Raw genomic sequence first — 16739 nt, forward strand, 5'->3', positions numbered from 1 at the left:
ATGTAGGGGGAATTTCTTTTCTTCGAAAAGCCAAAACAGTCTCAACATCCCAGAGTTATACAAAACATAAAACTTAAAAAGATTAGCTGAACTGAAATTCAACAGGTCTTATCGAACAGTTGTAAAAAAAAAAAAAAAAAGTAGGCACAACATAGCCTGACCCCAAAGTCTTCTCAGGCCTTCAGTAAGAGCAAGATAAAATGTTATCAAACTTTCAAAGCATTCTTAAAACCTCCAGGAAAATTACAGATATTATTTAAGCTTCCCTGCTGTCTTTTGAGAGTAGGCAACTCACACAAAATAGCAGTCAACTCCATTTTTAAAGGACAGACTTTATTGAAACAAAGTAAATCAATGACTTTTTCTAAAACCGTAAGTTATAGATTCTCAGTGTCACCTCCGAAACTATCACCATCCATCTATATTCAAAACTCACTCACTTGTTTCACGCTTTTTACCCTCATCGTTTTGTATGTAATTCTTTAATCCCACATTTATGGCACCAAACATATGGCAAACACAGTTTGGAATAGGATGCTCATAACACAGTGGTGTTAATGCTATTCCTCAGCCTCGAATACAACCCAGACGGACCAAAAAGACAGATAAGCCAAGCAATGAAAATAGCTCAAACAGAAGGAGAAAAGGATGTATGACAGCACACATATTCCAGAAACTGTAGCTATTTGTTGCAATGGATTGCAACCTTGTAGGAAGAACATGGCCAATGGTTGAAGAGGAAGTAAGAGAGATCAATGCTAAGGTTTAAACAGTAGAGAGGAGAAAAGGATTCAGCAATTCAGAAAAGGAAACATCCAACACTAGCAGAAATGGGAGGATGGGGGGGGCGGTGGTCTGGCAGAATGGGCAAAACATGGAAGCAGGAAAATTTAGTGAAGATATCATGTATCTCATGCTCTTGCTTATCCGAATAAAGGCTGTAGATATTTTAGCTTGGATATGGCATCATTATCAAAATTAGAATTCCAAAAAGCATCACAGGATCATTTTTAGTTTGTTGCATGCTGAAAGGATGGAAAAGAGGAATTTGTTTTGGGACGTAATACTGAGGTATCTACCGGGTACCCAAGTTGATACCCAAAGTGGAGGAATACCAAATCTAGGTATAAGGTTTAGAAATCACTTCCAAGTTGGTAACTGAAGTTAAGAAGTGAAAATATGCATGTATTTTCTGTGGTTATAACAAAAACCCAGAAATCACCCCTTACTTGTAATTCCTCCATTTGTACTCTCTAGCACAACAAAGTGGGAGAATCCTCAACCTTTAAGAATTTCTTCATGTAGATTTGACTATACCATCACACTCTTGAAAAGCCATGAAATTATTTTTGGGTGAACTTCATCTTATTATCAATCATTCAGACATTTCTGTAACAGGAAAACATTTTACATAAACAAAACACTATTTGCAAAACCACATTCAACTGCTATCTAAAATACCCTTAAAAGCAAGAAAACAAAACCCCACTCCAAGGTAAGGTGGCCAAAAAAGACACTAATTTAAAACTAAACCCCAAACCTGGAATGCTTTGTTTTGGAGGGAAAAGTTAGAAAACACAACTACAAATTAAGATAAATTAATAAATCAGTCTCTGTTAACTAATAGAATTTTAACTGTTAGGGAAATACAGAGGAAAACCACTCTACGTCTTTTTTTTTGGTCGGTGGATCTAGTCCAGTTTTACCTCTACAGTTACCAAATTATAAATATTTGATACGTGGCCTGTCAGGTGCCATTAAATACTATTTGCTTCATCTCCAGGTACACAAATACAACTGCTTCTTCAGCATCTTTAAGATAGAAGTTTCAGGAGGATTATGCCCAAAGCTATTCATCAATATTCTCTTATTCTTAAATCAACCCCTGGTGCTATAATTACTAAGAGAAAATATGGCCTCTGGTAGTCTAGTCCATGCTGTAGGTGTTCAACTGTTAATAATAGTACTAGGCTTCCAGAGTTGTTCTTTATTAAACTAGACTAGACAGAAGATCACCATACACAGTCCTCAAAGAAGAGCTCGATGCCGGATGTTCTAATCTTCCCTCACTGACAACAGACATTAGGAAACCAAAACGCGCTCTTTAGGCATCTGATTTCTATTTGCTATAATTTTTGAAATGTCAGCTGTCTCGAAGAATAGACTTGTCCACTACCAATTGGGAAAAAAAAAATTCTATTTTTAAATATTTTGCAGTTCAAGTTTCCCTGATTTTAACTCTGAATCTGATACTGCCTGATACCTTCCTAATAATCAGAGACCCTTTGCAAGATGGATAGAACCACGGATAAAGAGCAAAACCTCTCTGCCGATTTCTTTTGTAAAAAAGTAAGTGGCAAACGCTCCAGAGCGACGGAATAACTCCTCTGCGGCTCCAGGCCTTCCTCCCCGCGCGGTCGGGCGGGCGCCCCCACTCTCGTGGCTGGGAGGCAAGGCGCCCGGAGCCCGCACACCCCCGCCTGGGATTGGCCGGTCCCGCAGTCATTCAGCTCCGACACGTCAGGGCAGCCGCTCCCTCCCTATTCCCGCCCCCTTCTCCCCGCGCTTGGCAAGAAAAGCGGGCAACGTGGAGCGGGAACAAAGGACCCCGCGGCCCACAGCGATCAGGGACGTGGTGCCACCCCAACTCCAGGCCGAGGCACTGCTACAGCCTGGCGCCTGCTCCCCGCCTACATGCGCCGGGGCCTGGCAGGGCTCTCGGGGGAGAGTCCAGACACCACTGAGACCTACACACTAGGCATCGGTCCCTGACAGCGGGAACCGAGATTCCCGCGCCCTCCTTCCGACAGGCCCTCGAGCCCCGACCCAGGCCCTGGGGACCCTCGAGGAAAAACTTCTGGTCCCTCCCGCCCCGCTTGCTCGGCTCTAGCGCTCTCCGAGGCGGCTGGGGCCCGCCCGCGGCTACCAGCACGACCCGGCAACCATGGCAGCGCGGGGAGCGCGGGGCCCGCGCGGCGCGGGCAGCTTGGGGCGTCCTCCCCACGGGCCCAGGCCGGCGCCCCGCGCCTCCCACCCTCTCCCCCAGCCGCCCGCGCCTTCCCCTGGGCTCGGATTCCGGCCGCGCCCTCTTCCTCCTCCACCGCCGGTGGACCTGCGCGCGTTACCTGGTTCATCTCCGAAGAGATGGAAACACTCATCTCTGGAGCTGCGATGGGGAGCAGGAGGAAGCGGGAGGGAATCGGCCCCACGGAAAGCGCCTCGAAGCCGCGAAGGAGAGAGCGATCGGGCGGGAGGACGAGCTCGCGGTCCGCGGAGGCTGCGAGGAGGGGAAAGCGCCACCAAGGTCGCGGGGAGTCGCTCGCTCGCTCGTTGGCACTGCCCCGCCGAAGCAGCACGCAGAGACGCTGCCCAGCAGTCCCAAGCGGCCGACCTGCCCGCGCGTCCCGGAGACACTGCCGCCGCCGCCGCCCGCTCCCGCCGCTTCCCCTATCACGTCACCACGTGCGCCGCCGCCGTCCCCGCCGCCGCCAGCGCCTCCCGGCCGCTTCCGGCTCGAATCCGTCAGCGAATCACAGGCGAGCCCCAGAAAGTTCCCGCTCGCGGCGCCGCCCCTGTTGGCCCCGCCCCGCCCCGTTCTTGTCCTTCACCCTCGGGTTCCTTCCTGCGCAGCCGAGCTAGGTCAGTGCAAGGTGATCTCGGGGCGAGAGCGAGCGCGTCTCCTCAGTGGCCGCGCGGTCGCCCGGCCTCCCCTCGCCCAGCACCCTCCAAGCCTCACCCTTTCGGGCCGTCCGGAACTGGTTCTCTCCAGCTGCCCTCACCTGTTCTGCATCTCTAGAGGCACAATAGCCAGAGAGATTAAAAGTGCGAGATTAGATTTTCGGCGTCAAATTTACGCCGGAGACCGGAGTTGACAGTTTAGAGTCTCGTGGGCCCTCCGCCCTCACCTTTGTTGGGGGGTGGTGTCTACGCAGAGGAGGTGCGGAGATACAGAGAAAGGAGAGAGGCCCGCTGAGGGAGAGGAGGGAGGATTCAGTAACTTAGAAAAACAATCGGAGAGACTACAGAAGGCACATACATCAATGCTGCCATAAAACCCTGTTTACTTCTACTTTTCATCCCCTGGATTTCTGTTTTGTCTGAGTGCCACTCTCCTTTCGGAGATGCTGAGTCAGTTTTTTGTTGGTCTTGCCCACTTTTGGAAAAAGAAAGTAGCCTTGAGTACTGGTGGGCCCTATCCTAACCGCCTGCGGCCTTTAGACCGGATGTCAGTCAATCCACTCCACCACCTTTCCCCCCAGGAGGCAAACCTGTTAAGGGGAAACGTGCTGTGTTCTGGCCTCTGACAGCAACTTCTTGCGAGACTCTGAAGGGCACGCTGGAAGTTTCCTAGTTTGAAGGTGAGACGATTCAGTGAGGTGAACTTGTTTAGGGTTTGGCCAAGGCTTCCAGGTAAATGTCCTGTTAGCGGATCCTCATTTGGGAACTGTACGTAAGCAGTCTAACTCTAACCTTGTTTGTATTTGGTCAGTCAACTTAATTCATAGACATTTCTAGGAGCTTTTTGTCAATGCTTCCTACCTTTCTTTGTCATTAACTCTTTATTTGGTGCTTACGGGAGCAGGAAAAAAATGTGTTGGAGGCCTTCATCGGCAATAGAAGCTTTACAGTTTTTCATTTAAAAATCTTGAGACAAGGAACCTTGTTTCCCCTCCTTTTTTTCCAATTCAATTGTGGGAGGAAATGGGAACTAAAATATTAGTATGATTCTTATATCTTAAAGAGAAGAGAACTGACATTTGCCACTGGGCTCTTGTTTTTGTCTTCTGATAATAACCAAAAACACTGTTCACTTTTATTGCAAACGATGCTATTAGAATACATACCTTTTAAGTTCTTTTAATACCATGGCTTCACCCTAACAGTGAGAGAGAATGAATTGCTCCATGCGGGTAGGCACATAACTGTGTTGCCTGCTGGACACAGGGTCCCACTTGCTGTACTCTTAGTGCTCTTTGTGACCTCAAACTGAACATTTTTCTTAAAGCTACAGTGTGATCAGTCAGTACATTTTTGCCTTGTGTGGTATTTCACATTTATATATCACCTTCTCTGTGAGTAACAGTATGCGTTCCATTTGTTTTCTAGGCAACTCCAGGCTTAAGCCTGTCTATATAATTACTATATAATCCAGATGAAAACTTGAAAATGGAACATGGTGGGCAATTTCAACCGTATAAAGTAACAAAGAATGTTAGTGTTTTTCTCTTAGTATTTAAATTAGACAAGATATTTCCAGAGAGTGCTTAATAAGGACTGTCAACTCCTCTTTTATGTCAGGCACTAAAATATAAAGTAGGATTGTTGCCAATATGTGATCTTCCCATTTTCCATTCTGAACTTGCTTCAAATGTTGCTTCAATCCGAAACTCTGATCTGTGTCTTATTGTTTATGTATTAGTTTGCTGGGGCTACAGTAGCAAAGTACCACAGACTGAGTGGCTTAAACAACAGAAATTTATTGTCTCACAATTCTGCACGGTAGAAGTATCAGGGCATCTGCAGGCCACGCGCCCCCTGTGGGCATTAGGGAGGGATCTGTTCCAGCATTTTCTCCTGGCTTCTGGGAGTTCCCTGGCTCATGGCAATCTAGCTCCAATCTTTGCATGATATTTCCCTCGGTGCCTGTCTCTGTGCCCAAATTTTCCCTATTTCTAAGGACACCAGGCATATTGGGGGCTGACTCCAGTATGACCTCACTTTAATAAAACCTGCGACTCAGTTTCCAAATAAAGTCACAGTATGAGGTATTAAGGATTAGGACTTAAACATAAGAATTTTGGAGAGGACATAATTCAACTCCTAACACGTGGACTCAGTGTTTCTTCTCAAGGTTAGCTCACTGACCACATGTGTCAAAATCACCTGGATGTTCTTTCTTATTAGAAATGAGGGTCCCTAGGCCTCACACCGGGCAAGTGATGGTCAAAGGAGGGAGTGACTTTTGCCCCCAGGAGACATATGACGATTTCTGATAACATTACCGCTGTGTAGTCTGTCCAGGACACTGCTGAACATTGTGCTGTGGACAGGACAGGCCCCCCACCAAAACATGATCCTACCCCAAATGTCGACAGAGCCAAGACTGAGAAACCCTCCCCTACCACTGTTAAATCCAGATCTTTGGGAAAGGAATCTCGAGACATTCTGACAAGCATCCCAACAACTTGCTGGAAAACTAGTTTGTTTCAATGAGAGTTGGAAAATCATTGCAGCTACAAAAGCCTTTTCTAGGCATCTGAACAGGCTCCCATTTTGTTCCAAATGTTACCTTTCTTATTAGCTACGCTAATTAAGGATTACTACTTAGCAATTCATGTGATTTACAAGTCTTACTATAACATTAAATTGGAAATGTGTTTACATTTAAAACTTCTGTACCACATCACACTATTTGGGATCAACTGTCTACATTTTCAGGATGTCCTTTGCCCAGTTGCTGAGCTGTGTGTGCTCTGCCTCTAGTCCACTGGTGTCCCCTATCCTCTGAGTGACTGACTTGTCTGTTTCATATTTCTGTCATTCCTTGCAGTCAATACTGCTCTCCTCTCAACTCCTTTCTCTTTTTTCTTTTGGCTTTTGAAAATATTTTTAGTGTGTATTAGTAGTGTCAAAGAGCAGAAACAAGAAAATGGCAGTAGCATAAAAGGCATAAGAAACATGGGGAAAAAATCTTAAAACCTCCATTAAAATAGGTCATTGAAATTGTCCTGTAGTATAACGTAGAACACATTGAGAACTTGATGCCTCTCTTAAAAATTGTTTCAAGTATTCCCTTTTAGAATACTCATTCTTCCATTTTCTGGTAAAACTTTCACAGAGACTTTATATCAGAAAAACAAACTGTTCAGGTATTACTTTTCTTAAACCCAGAGATTGTGAAATCAGAATACTTTGGTCCTGCATTATCCACACCGGCTATTGCATTATCTGAGCTATTTTACGAATGGCCTTTGCTAGTTTTCTAAGTCATCACTGCTATCATTCTGAGAACAGCTCTAGCCTCCTCTCCCAACCACCAGAATCCCCTATTAATTTCTTTCTCTTTCAACATCTTCTTAGGAATGAAAACTCCTCTTGTCATGGAAACATTCTTCCTGTGACATTATAGGATCTTAAAGCCTGCTCCCCTTTCGACTATGTGGCTGATGACTGTATACTCACCTCTTGAATTTTAATGTGCAACCTAAGCTTTCCAAAAGCCTTCATCCAGAACACCTGTTTTAAAAAAATCAGCTTGATTGCTGAAAATGAGCAAGGTTGCCTTTGTACTACTCTGGGTTTTTAATGTAAACATTAAAATCAAATGTATAAACCAAAGTGTGGTGACATATACACAATCTATACAGTTCAATCCAGGAAGAGGTCTTGTGTTGTGTTCACACTCTAAACTTGATACCGGTGGGTGAAAGTTACACTCTAGTTCACTTGAACTAGCCAGCCAACTATTGGTAGTGTAAACTGATCTCTTGGCATATGAAATCAAGAGACTGCTTCCAAGGAAACAGGCAGACAGCACAGAGCAGTGGGGTCATCACATCAGCTCTCCCTTCTTCTGTGTCTCCTCTGTCGTGGAGGAGACCAGAGTAAAGTACAATGAGAAAAGGACATTTTACAACATTCTAGTGAACTGGGCTTTCTAAACCTGCTGAAGACAGAAAGTCATAAAGTTCTTATCTATAGATTCCTACTCCTGAGAGTCACCCCTCCTGGATATACTTTTCCAGAATTAGTACCCTTGGGAACAGAATTCTCAAATGAAACATTTTCTTTCCCAATCATTTCTAATTTTTTACTAGAGAGAAAAATGTGAAAGAAAAACTATGGTGGCAACATATTCTACCAATGCTTTTATGAGTGACCATACCTGAGACATACCTTCAGCACTCTCTCTTTTTAGGACCTTGCTCCTACCAATCCTTCAAGACCCAGTTAGCACTGGGCCACTTCTGCAAAGTGAGCTAGAATAATGGAAAGAGTGCTGGATTTGAAGGACTAAGGTCCAAATCTTGACTCTGTTACTTAACTATTTCAGGAAAATCTCTTGTCTTCTTGCTAACTTTATCTTCTAAATCTTTAAAATGCAAACAATAATACTTACCTCATGGAATTACATTCTTGGCACATGATGGGTAAATATTTATTTACTTTTTATTCATTCATTCATCTATTCATTCATTCATTCATTCATTCATGATACTCTCCCAATTACTCCAGCATAACTTCTTTTCCCTGTCCCTGAAGCCTGGCACATCACTTGGAACACTCATTTGTCACTATCTGCCACAGGGCACTCTTATACTTGCAGATGTAAGGGATGAATGATTTGAGTCTGAGTATTCAGACGGGGGTCCTGTCCTGTCCGCTGCACAGGTAGATAGCAGCAGCCCAGGTGCTTAAGGCGCTTGTTCCTCTGCCCTCAGACATCTACAGGCGGTGGGTGCATGAATGTCCAGATCACATATGCCTCTCGTGGCTCTTTCTGTCCAACTGATGTTTCCAAATAGTGACGATAAGTGGCGGAGGAAGCTGGAGTGACAGAGACTAGGAAAATACGAAAGGAGGCGGCTGTGGAGGCGCACCTCATACCAGAGGGAGGAAAGGCCCTGCCAGCGGCTTAGAACATCAGATCTCCTTGGTGATTTTTCTTTCTGTGTCTCTCAAAGGGGCCTCAAATATGCTGAAGGGCATGTGTGATTCTCAGCTCCCCATCACCCTTCACCTAGGTGCCTGGTGGCCCAGACTCCAGGAATGTTCTATTCCATCAGTGGGGGAAGCCTGGAAGCCTACACTATTATTGGAAATAAGAGGGTAAGCTATTCCACTTTGTGCTTAGCTCTGTAAGGATAAGGACCATGGCTCCTTTTGTGTCTAACCACAGCACCTAGCCTACTGTTTTTGCATTTGTTTTGTGTCTTCTCAAAAATACATTAATTGAACCATTGGAAAGCTATTTTCTCTATGTTAGTTGAATAATAAATTTGAGAAGAATTTTCTTTTCTCTGCAAAGTACTAACATTTTCCTTGCTGTGAAGGGGATTCTGTCAATTTTTAAACTTCTTTCTTCAGGAACTTATTATAGTGTCTTAAATGATTTAAGGTCTGCTGAATCATAAAACTTTTATTACTTTTACTCTATCTGGAATGAATCTGTGGATATCCAATTTGTGTATTAAATATAAATGAAAGAGAAATATCCTTTAGTTATATGCATTTTTCAAAGTTACCAGATCACCTACTGAGAAGTTAACTTCATTAATTAACCACAGTATTACTATGTAGAAATTTTGGGGTAATCTCATAGTGTTGCAACTGGTTCCTACTGGTCGCATTAAGTTTATGAGATGTGATAAGCTCTCACTCAAAGGGATAGTTATCTAGACATACCTTATAATTAACCTGAACTTCTTTGAGGGTCTGCATTAGAGAAGCTAGTTAAATATGGCTCTTAAAAATCTTCAAGACACAACAGGCTCATGATCATTTCTTTACTGTGTCATATTACAGTGAGACAGAGAATGAAACCCAAGTTCCCTAAAGGTAAGGGCACTTGAAATGAATTGAAAAGCTCTTAAGAATGTGTATCTACAAACAGTATATAGCTTCCTGTGGTTTTTTCCAAGTGGATGAGTCATAATGTAGCTGATTCTCAGATTTTTACATAAAATTATTTTTTTGCCATGACAAAATGAATCCCGTTTATTTTCTCCTCTGCATTTCTTAGAAAATTAGGAGAAGCTGATGACCTGAATCACAATGGGGGTCAAGGTCTTCCCCCAAGATTCAAGATCTGGCCCCTAGCAAACCCCATTCCTCGTGTTCCTCCTCCGCCGCACTGAAGCCCTCCCTTCCTCAATACACTCAACACACCATTCCCTTTGGATGTCCTGTTTGCCCTGACGAAAGCACCTGTCACCTGGTTAATTCCTACTCAACCTCTGAACCTCAGTGTGGAACTCCTTTCCTCCAGGCAACCTTCCCCGACTGGCCAAGGCTGGGCCGGCTCTCCTTCCTATGAACTCACGTAACACCCTGGGACATCTCCCCTCTTTGTAGCATTAATCACAGAGTAATGAAAGTAGCATTTGTCTGCACCCTCTCTGTATGCTACACTCTCGGAGGACAGATGCCATCCTGTTCATCTTCACATCTCCCATGCCTGCCGTGGGCCAGGTATGCAGAGCTCTTCAACACACATCTCTACAACAAATGAGAGAAGGACTGAATAATGCTTTATAATTTTTGCCTTGAGCTTTGATGACACGCAAATGTAGAGAAAGTGACTTTTGCCTGAATTTTTGTGTTACGATGGTCAATTTGTTTTAGCTTTCAAATTCTAACCTGAAGTAATGTGGGATGATCACAAAGTTGTCAAGAAACTACCACGTAGCTATTTCTCTGTCACTTTTCAGAAAAATGTATCAGTGGGGCCATTGCAAGCCTTTCATGTGACCCTATTTGCCTACATGTGGTGGCCCACATGTCAGTATTAGTCATGAAATAGCAGATTAAGCACATGAATTCCCAAAAGATTGACTCATTCCACTTTCTGGAAGATAACGTATCTGCAACTTTGATATCCGTTGAGGGAGGCATCATTATTCTAATGTTGCACATATGTAAAGCCTCTCTTACTCTGTGGGGCCTGTTTCTGGGTTTCTTGAGCTCTGCCATTATATCATAAACTTCTTGCATGTCTTCTTCATGTTTTCACAACCATAGTGCCAAGCATGGTGCCTGCCACATGGCAGGTGCTCCAGGGGCCAGGAGGGAATTATGGAATAGCAATTTTGAGCATTGTAGGGGCATATGATCACCTTGTGTTATTTTACTCACTCCTCACAACATCCTCAACAGGGATCAATTATCATTCGTATGTATGGGTAAGGAAATGGGAATTTAGAGATGTCAGAAGCCTGACCACAGTCGTGTTATTTGAGTGTTGGAGCCAGGAGATCAATCCAGGAGCATCTGATCAGAAAGCCCACACTGTGCCTTTCAGTACATGTTTACTGAATCGATGTATTAATAATTTCCTTAGAGGACAAGTGAATCAGCAGACACAGCTAATTCATCTAGAGGAGAGGTGGGCAGGGAGGATATTGGTAGGTCACATAACTAAACTCTTGTCTCTGGAGCTAGTGGAATTAGCTATTAAGGATAATCAGAAGCACAATATAACCAGTAACTAAAGCCGTAAACCCACCGCACTGGCGTGCAGATGTAAGAAATGGAGTAACTCTTCTTGATAAACGACATCGGCGTAACTCCATGAACAGGTGACTTAGAAGAAACAAGGTGGGGCAGAAATAGCAGGTTACCTATAATTTCTATTTATTCTCTTTTTCCTCTTTAGAAACACAATACTAGGGGCCACAGTTCCTAGCACCCTTACACTTAGCTTTGATAAACTGAAGTATTGTATGAGGACTTCATAAAAGTGTCCTTCAAAGGGAAGAGGAGTACCCTTCTGCCTTCCTTTTTCCTGCTGGCTGGGATGCAGGAAAGCCAAGCAGCCATTTGGATCATGATGTGACAGGCCAGGGATGACCAGCACAGGGCCACAGGAAGAGGCTGGCTTCCGAAGTCCTTTTGAGCTGCCATTCCTGATCTGGACTGCCAAACTCTAGGCTTTCTCTATGTAAAAGGATAACAAACTTGAGTCTTGTTTAAGCCAAAAACGGAAGTGGAAATAACCAATTCAGTGATTTCCGTCATTTAAAAAAAATCTCCCTTCGCTGTATTATTCTGTTTCTGTTCAGTTTATTTCATCCTGCAATACTGCAGCTGTTCGTTATTTCCTGGAACTTAAACTGCACATGTGATACTAACAAGCAAAAAACATTTCTATGCCATAGACTGTTTAGTTATTGATCCTATCTAACAAGGTCACAGTAAGTCCTTTGTAGGTGACTGATTAAAGGTCAGGAGGCCACATGTAAACTCTACAAATAACCTCAAGTTTTGAATCATATGATTTAGAAGGTTAGGCCCTACCTCGGCTTTGTCTTACTGACCATTATCTATACCACATCATTTTTATTCTCCCAAATGGCATATTAGCCTACTTGGTGGTTAACAGCAGATGGTCACTGAGTTTACATATAATAGTGGGAAAACATTGTGCTGTATACAATGATTTCACACATGGATTGTAAAGCTTTTGATTCTTTTAGAAAGTAATCAGTTTATTGAATGAGGTCAACTCTGTGGGGAACAAATTGGGTATGGTTTTATTTTTCTCTAACCTTCAAACATGCACTGTTTCATTCCTGCCCTATAAATACCCTGCAGATAAATCCCATAGCTTTTGGTCACTTTTCAGTAGTTAAGGCTTACTTTCAGGTATAAAAGACAAGTGCGGTCAGTCTAAATCAAAAGCTTACATCAAATTTTCTAATCCAATTATACCTAGTCTTGAACCTAATTTAAAGCTTCCCCTCACCTCCCCCATCCTCCAGCTCGGGCCTGGTCAGAGGCTCAGGCACCCTCAGTGGACATGGGGGGTGTGACCTCTCCCTTACTCTTCCTTTTACTCTCTATACATGGTGATGAACTCCATTCTAGTCTCTGCCCTTTCTTCCTGCCACATGCCCTCTTGCTTATGTCTCTCCAGCCTCCTTTTCATGCCAGAACATATTAAACATGTTCCTGCCAAGGGCCTTAGAATTCCTGTCCTCCTTGACTTTCTTCAGTCACCTCTCACAATTTGGCTTTGCCGTACAGACGCTGGAAGGGTTCCATAGGCAGTGGTCTGATCTGTTTTCTTTGACTAAGTCTGCCATGCATGTTTCAGACACACTCTCTAGAATGGGGAGTGGAATTGTTCTTTTTCTCAGTTTTGGAACTTGAGCTAAAATATAGAGACAAAGCCATTCAACATATTGTTAAATAAGAACCTTCTCACAAACTAACGTGCCTTAACTGTTAAGGAGAACATCTAAATCTGAGGTAACCATTATGGTGTGAGCAGCTCCATGAATTCAGGATGTCCAATTTTTAGGAAATAGAAACTTAATTATCTATCTAGCTCAAAAGCAGTATAAAATTGGTTATACAGTTACTGTGGTGGCAATCTGTCAGTTCTGGTGTCTATCACTCACTCTTCCCTCTTGGACCTAGCATCCTTTGGTCACAGTGAAGGTTCATGGATGGGTATAAGACCAAATTTGGTCCCTTTAGAGCAAATTACCTGGACACTGGCTGTACAGGAACCTGGAAGACATACGCCTCGCCAGGGCCATCACATGCAGAGACCTTGCCTCAGAGTGAAGGCAGTAAAAAGCAAGTGGGTGTGAGAGGTGGCGAGGCGAAGATGTGGTGTACTGTCTCTGGATCCAGCCATACCTGAAGTCAGTGTCTGGACTTTTTATATGAATTTATTTTCCCTTTTTTGTTACACTAGATTATTTTATTTTTCATCACTTACAGCCTTACTGTCATGGCATTTCTGACTTAAACTCTTGCATGTGCATTTTCATCAAAGCTGTTACATTCCTGGCATGTTTCCTCAAGATGGACTTTTTCCAGGGAGTGATGATAATTCAAAGGACTCATGAGTGAATATGAGTTATATGACTAACTCGAGAGATACTAAAATTCTTTAAGGAACCTAAAATCCTTTAACATTCAAAAGAATGTGTTCTCCCTGGTGCCTAAGACATATCCTTCTAATAAAGATGTTTACTTCTAGTAAAGTAGTATATAGAACAAAGTGGTTTACATCTTTGAGAATTCTTAGCAGTGCTACTGTTGAGAGAATGAATTTTCTGGAAGAAATCAAGAATTACCCCTAATACTGTGTTTTACAACCCCCCAAAGTTCTAACTTTAAATTTTTGTTTTTATTCTCAAACGAAAATGTTTATGGAAAGAAATAACAAAATTTGAGAGGAAATTTGAAATCAAATTCATTATGGGTTCAGCAAAAAGGAAGAAGCCTGGGCTCGAGGTATTATTAAATACTGCACAAGGTCTGGTTTGTGTTTCTCCTTCTAACAGGGATAAGGAGAGACTAGAGAGGTTCCTAAGAAACACAGAAAGAGGTTAGTGGGTAGAAGGCAGGATAGGTAAGGAAAGACCTGGTGTTTCCTTTACTGGAAAAGGAAAAACTGACCTTAGATTCTTGTGTTTGCTTGTTTATTCATTCACTCATTAAACAAATGTTTATTACAGTGCTTACTATATACCAGGCATGGGGGTCGGGGGGAGACAGATATTGAAATAAATGGCCATAATCACTGTAATAATGTAAGAGAAACAGGTCCCAAAGCTATGGGAGTCTGGAAGAAGAGCAGGTGAGCCCGTAAGGGCTGCAATCAGGGAAACTTCCAGAGGGTGGGGGGCTTGACCTAAGACTAAAGGATGGTTATGAATTTTCCTGGTGGGTAGAGAAGGGCATTTTAGAAAACATGTGCAAAATAAAACTGTGTGTCTCAGGATTTGCAAGTAAATTATGAGGGAAAGGGAATAAGACAGGCGCAGATTGGACAACAAAAGAAATGAAGGTGGGCAGGGAAGCAGATGTCTTGTTATTCTTTAGAATTTGGAATTGTCTTATAGGCAGTGTAAAAGGCTGACGGATATCAATCTAGGGAGGAACATTATCATATTTGTATTTTTTAAAACATTTGTAGTGGGTTTTCACAAGAGATAGCTACTAAGTTCCACATATCCACAAAGGAGAGAATATGAGGGGAAAAGCTGAAATGCAAGGATTGAATCATTGCAAGAGAGAGTTTGATAAAACAAAGAACTTGACCTAGTGGGTGGTCAGACAGAGTTTGGGAAGATGTCTTATAAAAGATGGTCATCTTTCACACTTTAAATTATGTTTTTGGTTGAGGCAATAGGTTAGACATGCTCGGATTTCCAAAAGCATGTTCTTTAAGGAGTTGTTAATAGATGTTTAATAAACAGAAAACAAAGTTTCAGAGCTTGCCAAGAGTTTAGCTTCAACACAACTGAATTGGCTTGTCTATTTTCTGCAGGGTTTTTACAACCTTTAATATGCTAATATGCCTTGTAAATCTCTGAGTGGGACATTGGATTCAGGAGTTCCAAACTTAAATTGATCACAGGATCCCATATATGGAGTGTTTGTGTTCTTCTTTGTTCTATAGAGCATGCTTGGTAAAGTACTGAACCAGAGACATTTGACTATGTTAATAACCTCAGAATTTTTCCCTCGGTTTCTGAGATCCTAAAAAATATTTTACAAGACTTAGAATTATTTTCCAATAGTGTTTGTCCATTTCAAGTGGGTGACCTTCCAGTACTCAAGTGAGTGTGCCAATATTTTATAATAACTAGGCAGTGAATACTTTTGGAATTCTTACTTAAAGGATGGAGAAACCAGATAAAATGTAAGCATATATGTTGGCCTGAAACTCAAATCAAACTAGAATCCTATGGGCCAATTTAGTAGGCAGTTTGGGAAACCAAAGTCCTATTCATTTCAAAGAATTAAAAGAAAATAGGTCATAGATAACTGTTGCTTCCCCTCCCCCTTACCCCCACGCAAAGATATTTCCTTAGAATTTTAATGTGTAGTCCAAAGAAAGAGAGATGGAATTTGGGAGTCATCTAAAGAACATCACCATTGGGAATGTGATATTAGGTTACCGAGCATAAGATTTGCGATGTTTAAACAAACACAATCACAAGGATAGGTTTTCTAGTGATTTAATTTAATCTTGGGATGGCAAACAGATTTCAATTTATATGTCAATTCCAAGTAGTTGACAATGTTGCTTGGAGTATTAGGTTGAGAAAAGTTGAGACTGAGTCTCAATGAAGTGGGACAGTGCAATGATTGATGAGCAATATCTGCCTTCTGTGGGGGAAGAGAGAGTGACATGCCCCATCCTTATAGTTACCGTCTCTTTTTTAAGTCGTACTTGGAGGTATATTAGGTCTTAAAGGGTACTGGTGAGCTGGAATGGGTCATAAACAACTATTTAAGAAATACAGGTTAATTAAAAATTGATTCAGAAGATTCTGTCAAATTGCTCAGAGTGTGCATGTGTGTAAATATATATATATATAGTAAAGCCCTATAGGTCTGGAAGAAGCTGATGTATAAGGGAACCATATTACATTGATTTAGGTTAGAAATGTGGACTTTGCCGAAGTGTGATACAACACTGGACCCCAAGAGAAAGGGGTCCTTGGCAAAGAAATCTACAAATCTCTTTTACCACGTTAAATATAAGTCTTAAATTTCCCTAAGATAAATTTGTAAGTCTTCATAGAGTATCTATATGAGAATTTCTACTGAAGTCTATATAGTTGATGTTTTCTGTATGTCCACTGAGTTCATGTTCACTATTATCTGTGTTACTAAGTGGAGCTATAAATCCTTAATGAAATGTTCAATATAAAGTGTACAGAATTTTCTTCCCTTTAGCAAATGGGGCCTCTGTTGCCACAGGGATCGCAAAGTCCCTGCACTGGTGACACTGTCAAAGGCAGGGATACTTCGCTGGGTCTGAAGGAGGAAAATAGTGATGTGTCCTTGTTGATCACACAGCATCCAGACAGATCCCAGCCTGTGTCTCCCAGCAGGCTCATCCTCAGGGTGGATCAGCTGCCGCCCAAGGAGGGTGACGTACCTGGTGAGTCAGGAACAGTTACCACTTCACACCCAGCTTCCTGCCCGAATCTAAGCCAATTCTGTTTCTTAGCCAAACAGCATAAAAAACAACTTGAGAAAAATGGAAA

At 42.5% G+C, this 16739-nt stretch overlaps 2 protein-coding genes across 2 annotated transcripts in view; one reads left to right on the plus strand and one right to left on the minus strand.

Moving 5' to 3' along the window:
• Positions 1-3298, minus strand: part of IVNS1ABP (influenza virus NS1A binding protein) — a 20526-nt gene extending 17228 nt beyond the window's left edge. The window contains exon 1 of the mRNA XM_036912550.2: positions 3126-3298. The gene's annotated coding sequence lies outside the window, so the exon portion shown is untranslated. The remainder of the gene's footprint in view (positions 1-3125) is intronic.
• Positions 2293-11764, plus strand: LOC118925969 (WAS/WASL-interacting protein family member 3-like). Its single transcript, XM_036912383.2, has 4 exons — positions 2293-2349; positions 2811-3822; positions 4260-4358; positions 11375-11764. The coding sequence occupies exons 1-3, from the start codon at positions 2293-2295 to the stop codon at positions 4349-4351; spliced, it is 1161 nt and encodes a 386-aa protein (XP_036768278.2). The 3' UTR covers positions 4352-4358; positions 11375-11764.
• Positions 11765-16739: the final 4975 nt, after the last annotated feature.

The sequence above is a fragment of the Manis pentadactyla genome, chromosome 9 (genome assembly GCF_030020395.1).
Source record: "Manis pentadactyla isolate mManPen7 chromosome 9, mManPen7.hap1, whole genome shotgun sequence".
NCBI lineage: Eukaryota > Metazoa > Chordata > Mammalia > Pholidota > Manidae > Manis > Manis pentadactyla.

Excerpts from the sequence above, each read along its gene's own strand:
- LOC118925969 (XM_036912383.2), top strand. The coding sequence starts at position 2,293 with ATGGATAGAACCACGGATAAAGAGCAAAACCTCTCTGCCGATTTCTTT. Across the intron at positions 2,350-2,810 it reads CCGATTTCTTTTGTAAAAAA|GCCCTCGAGCCCCGACCCAG; the intron begins GTAAGTGGCAAA and ends TCCTTCCGACAG. Across the intron at positions 3,823-4,259 it reads AATAGCCAGAGAGATTAAAA|GAGGCAAACCTGTTAAGGGG; the intron begins GTGCGAGATTAG and ends CTTTCCCCCCAG.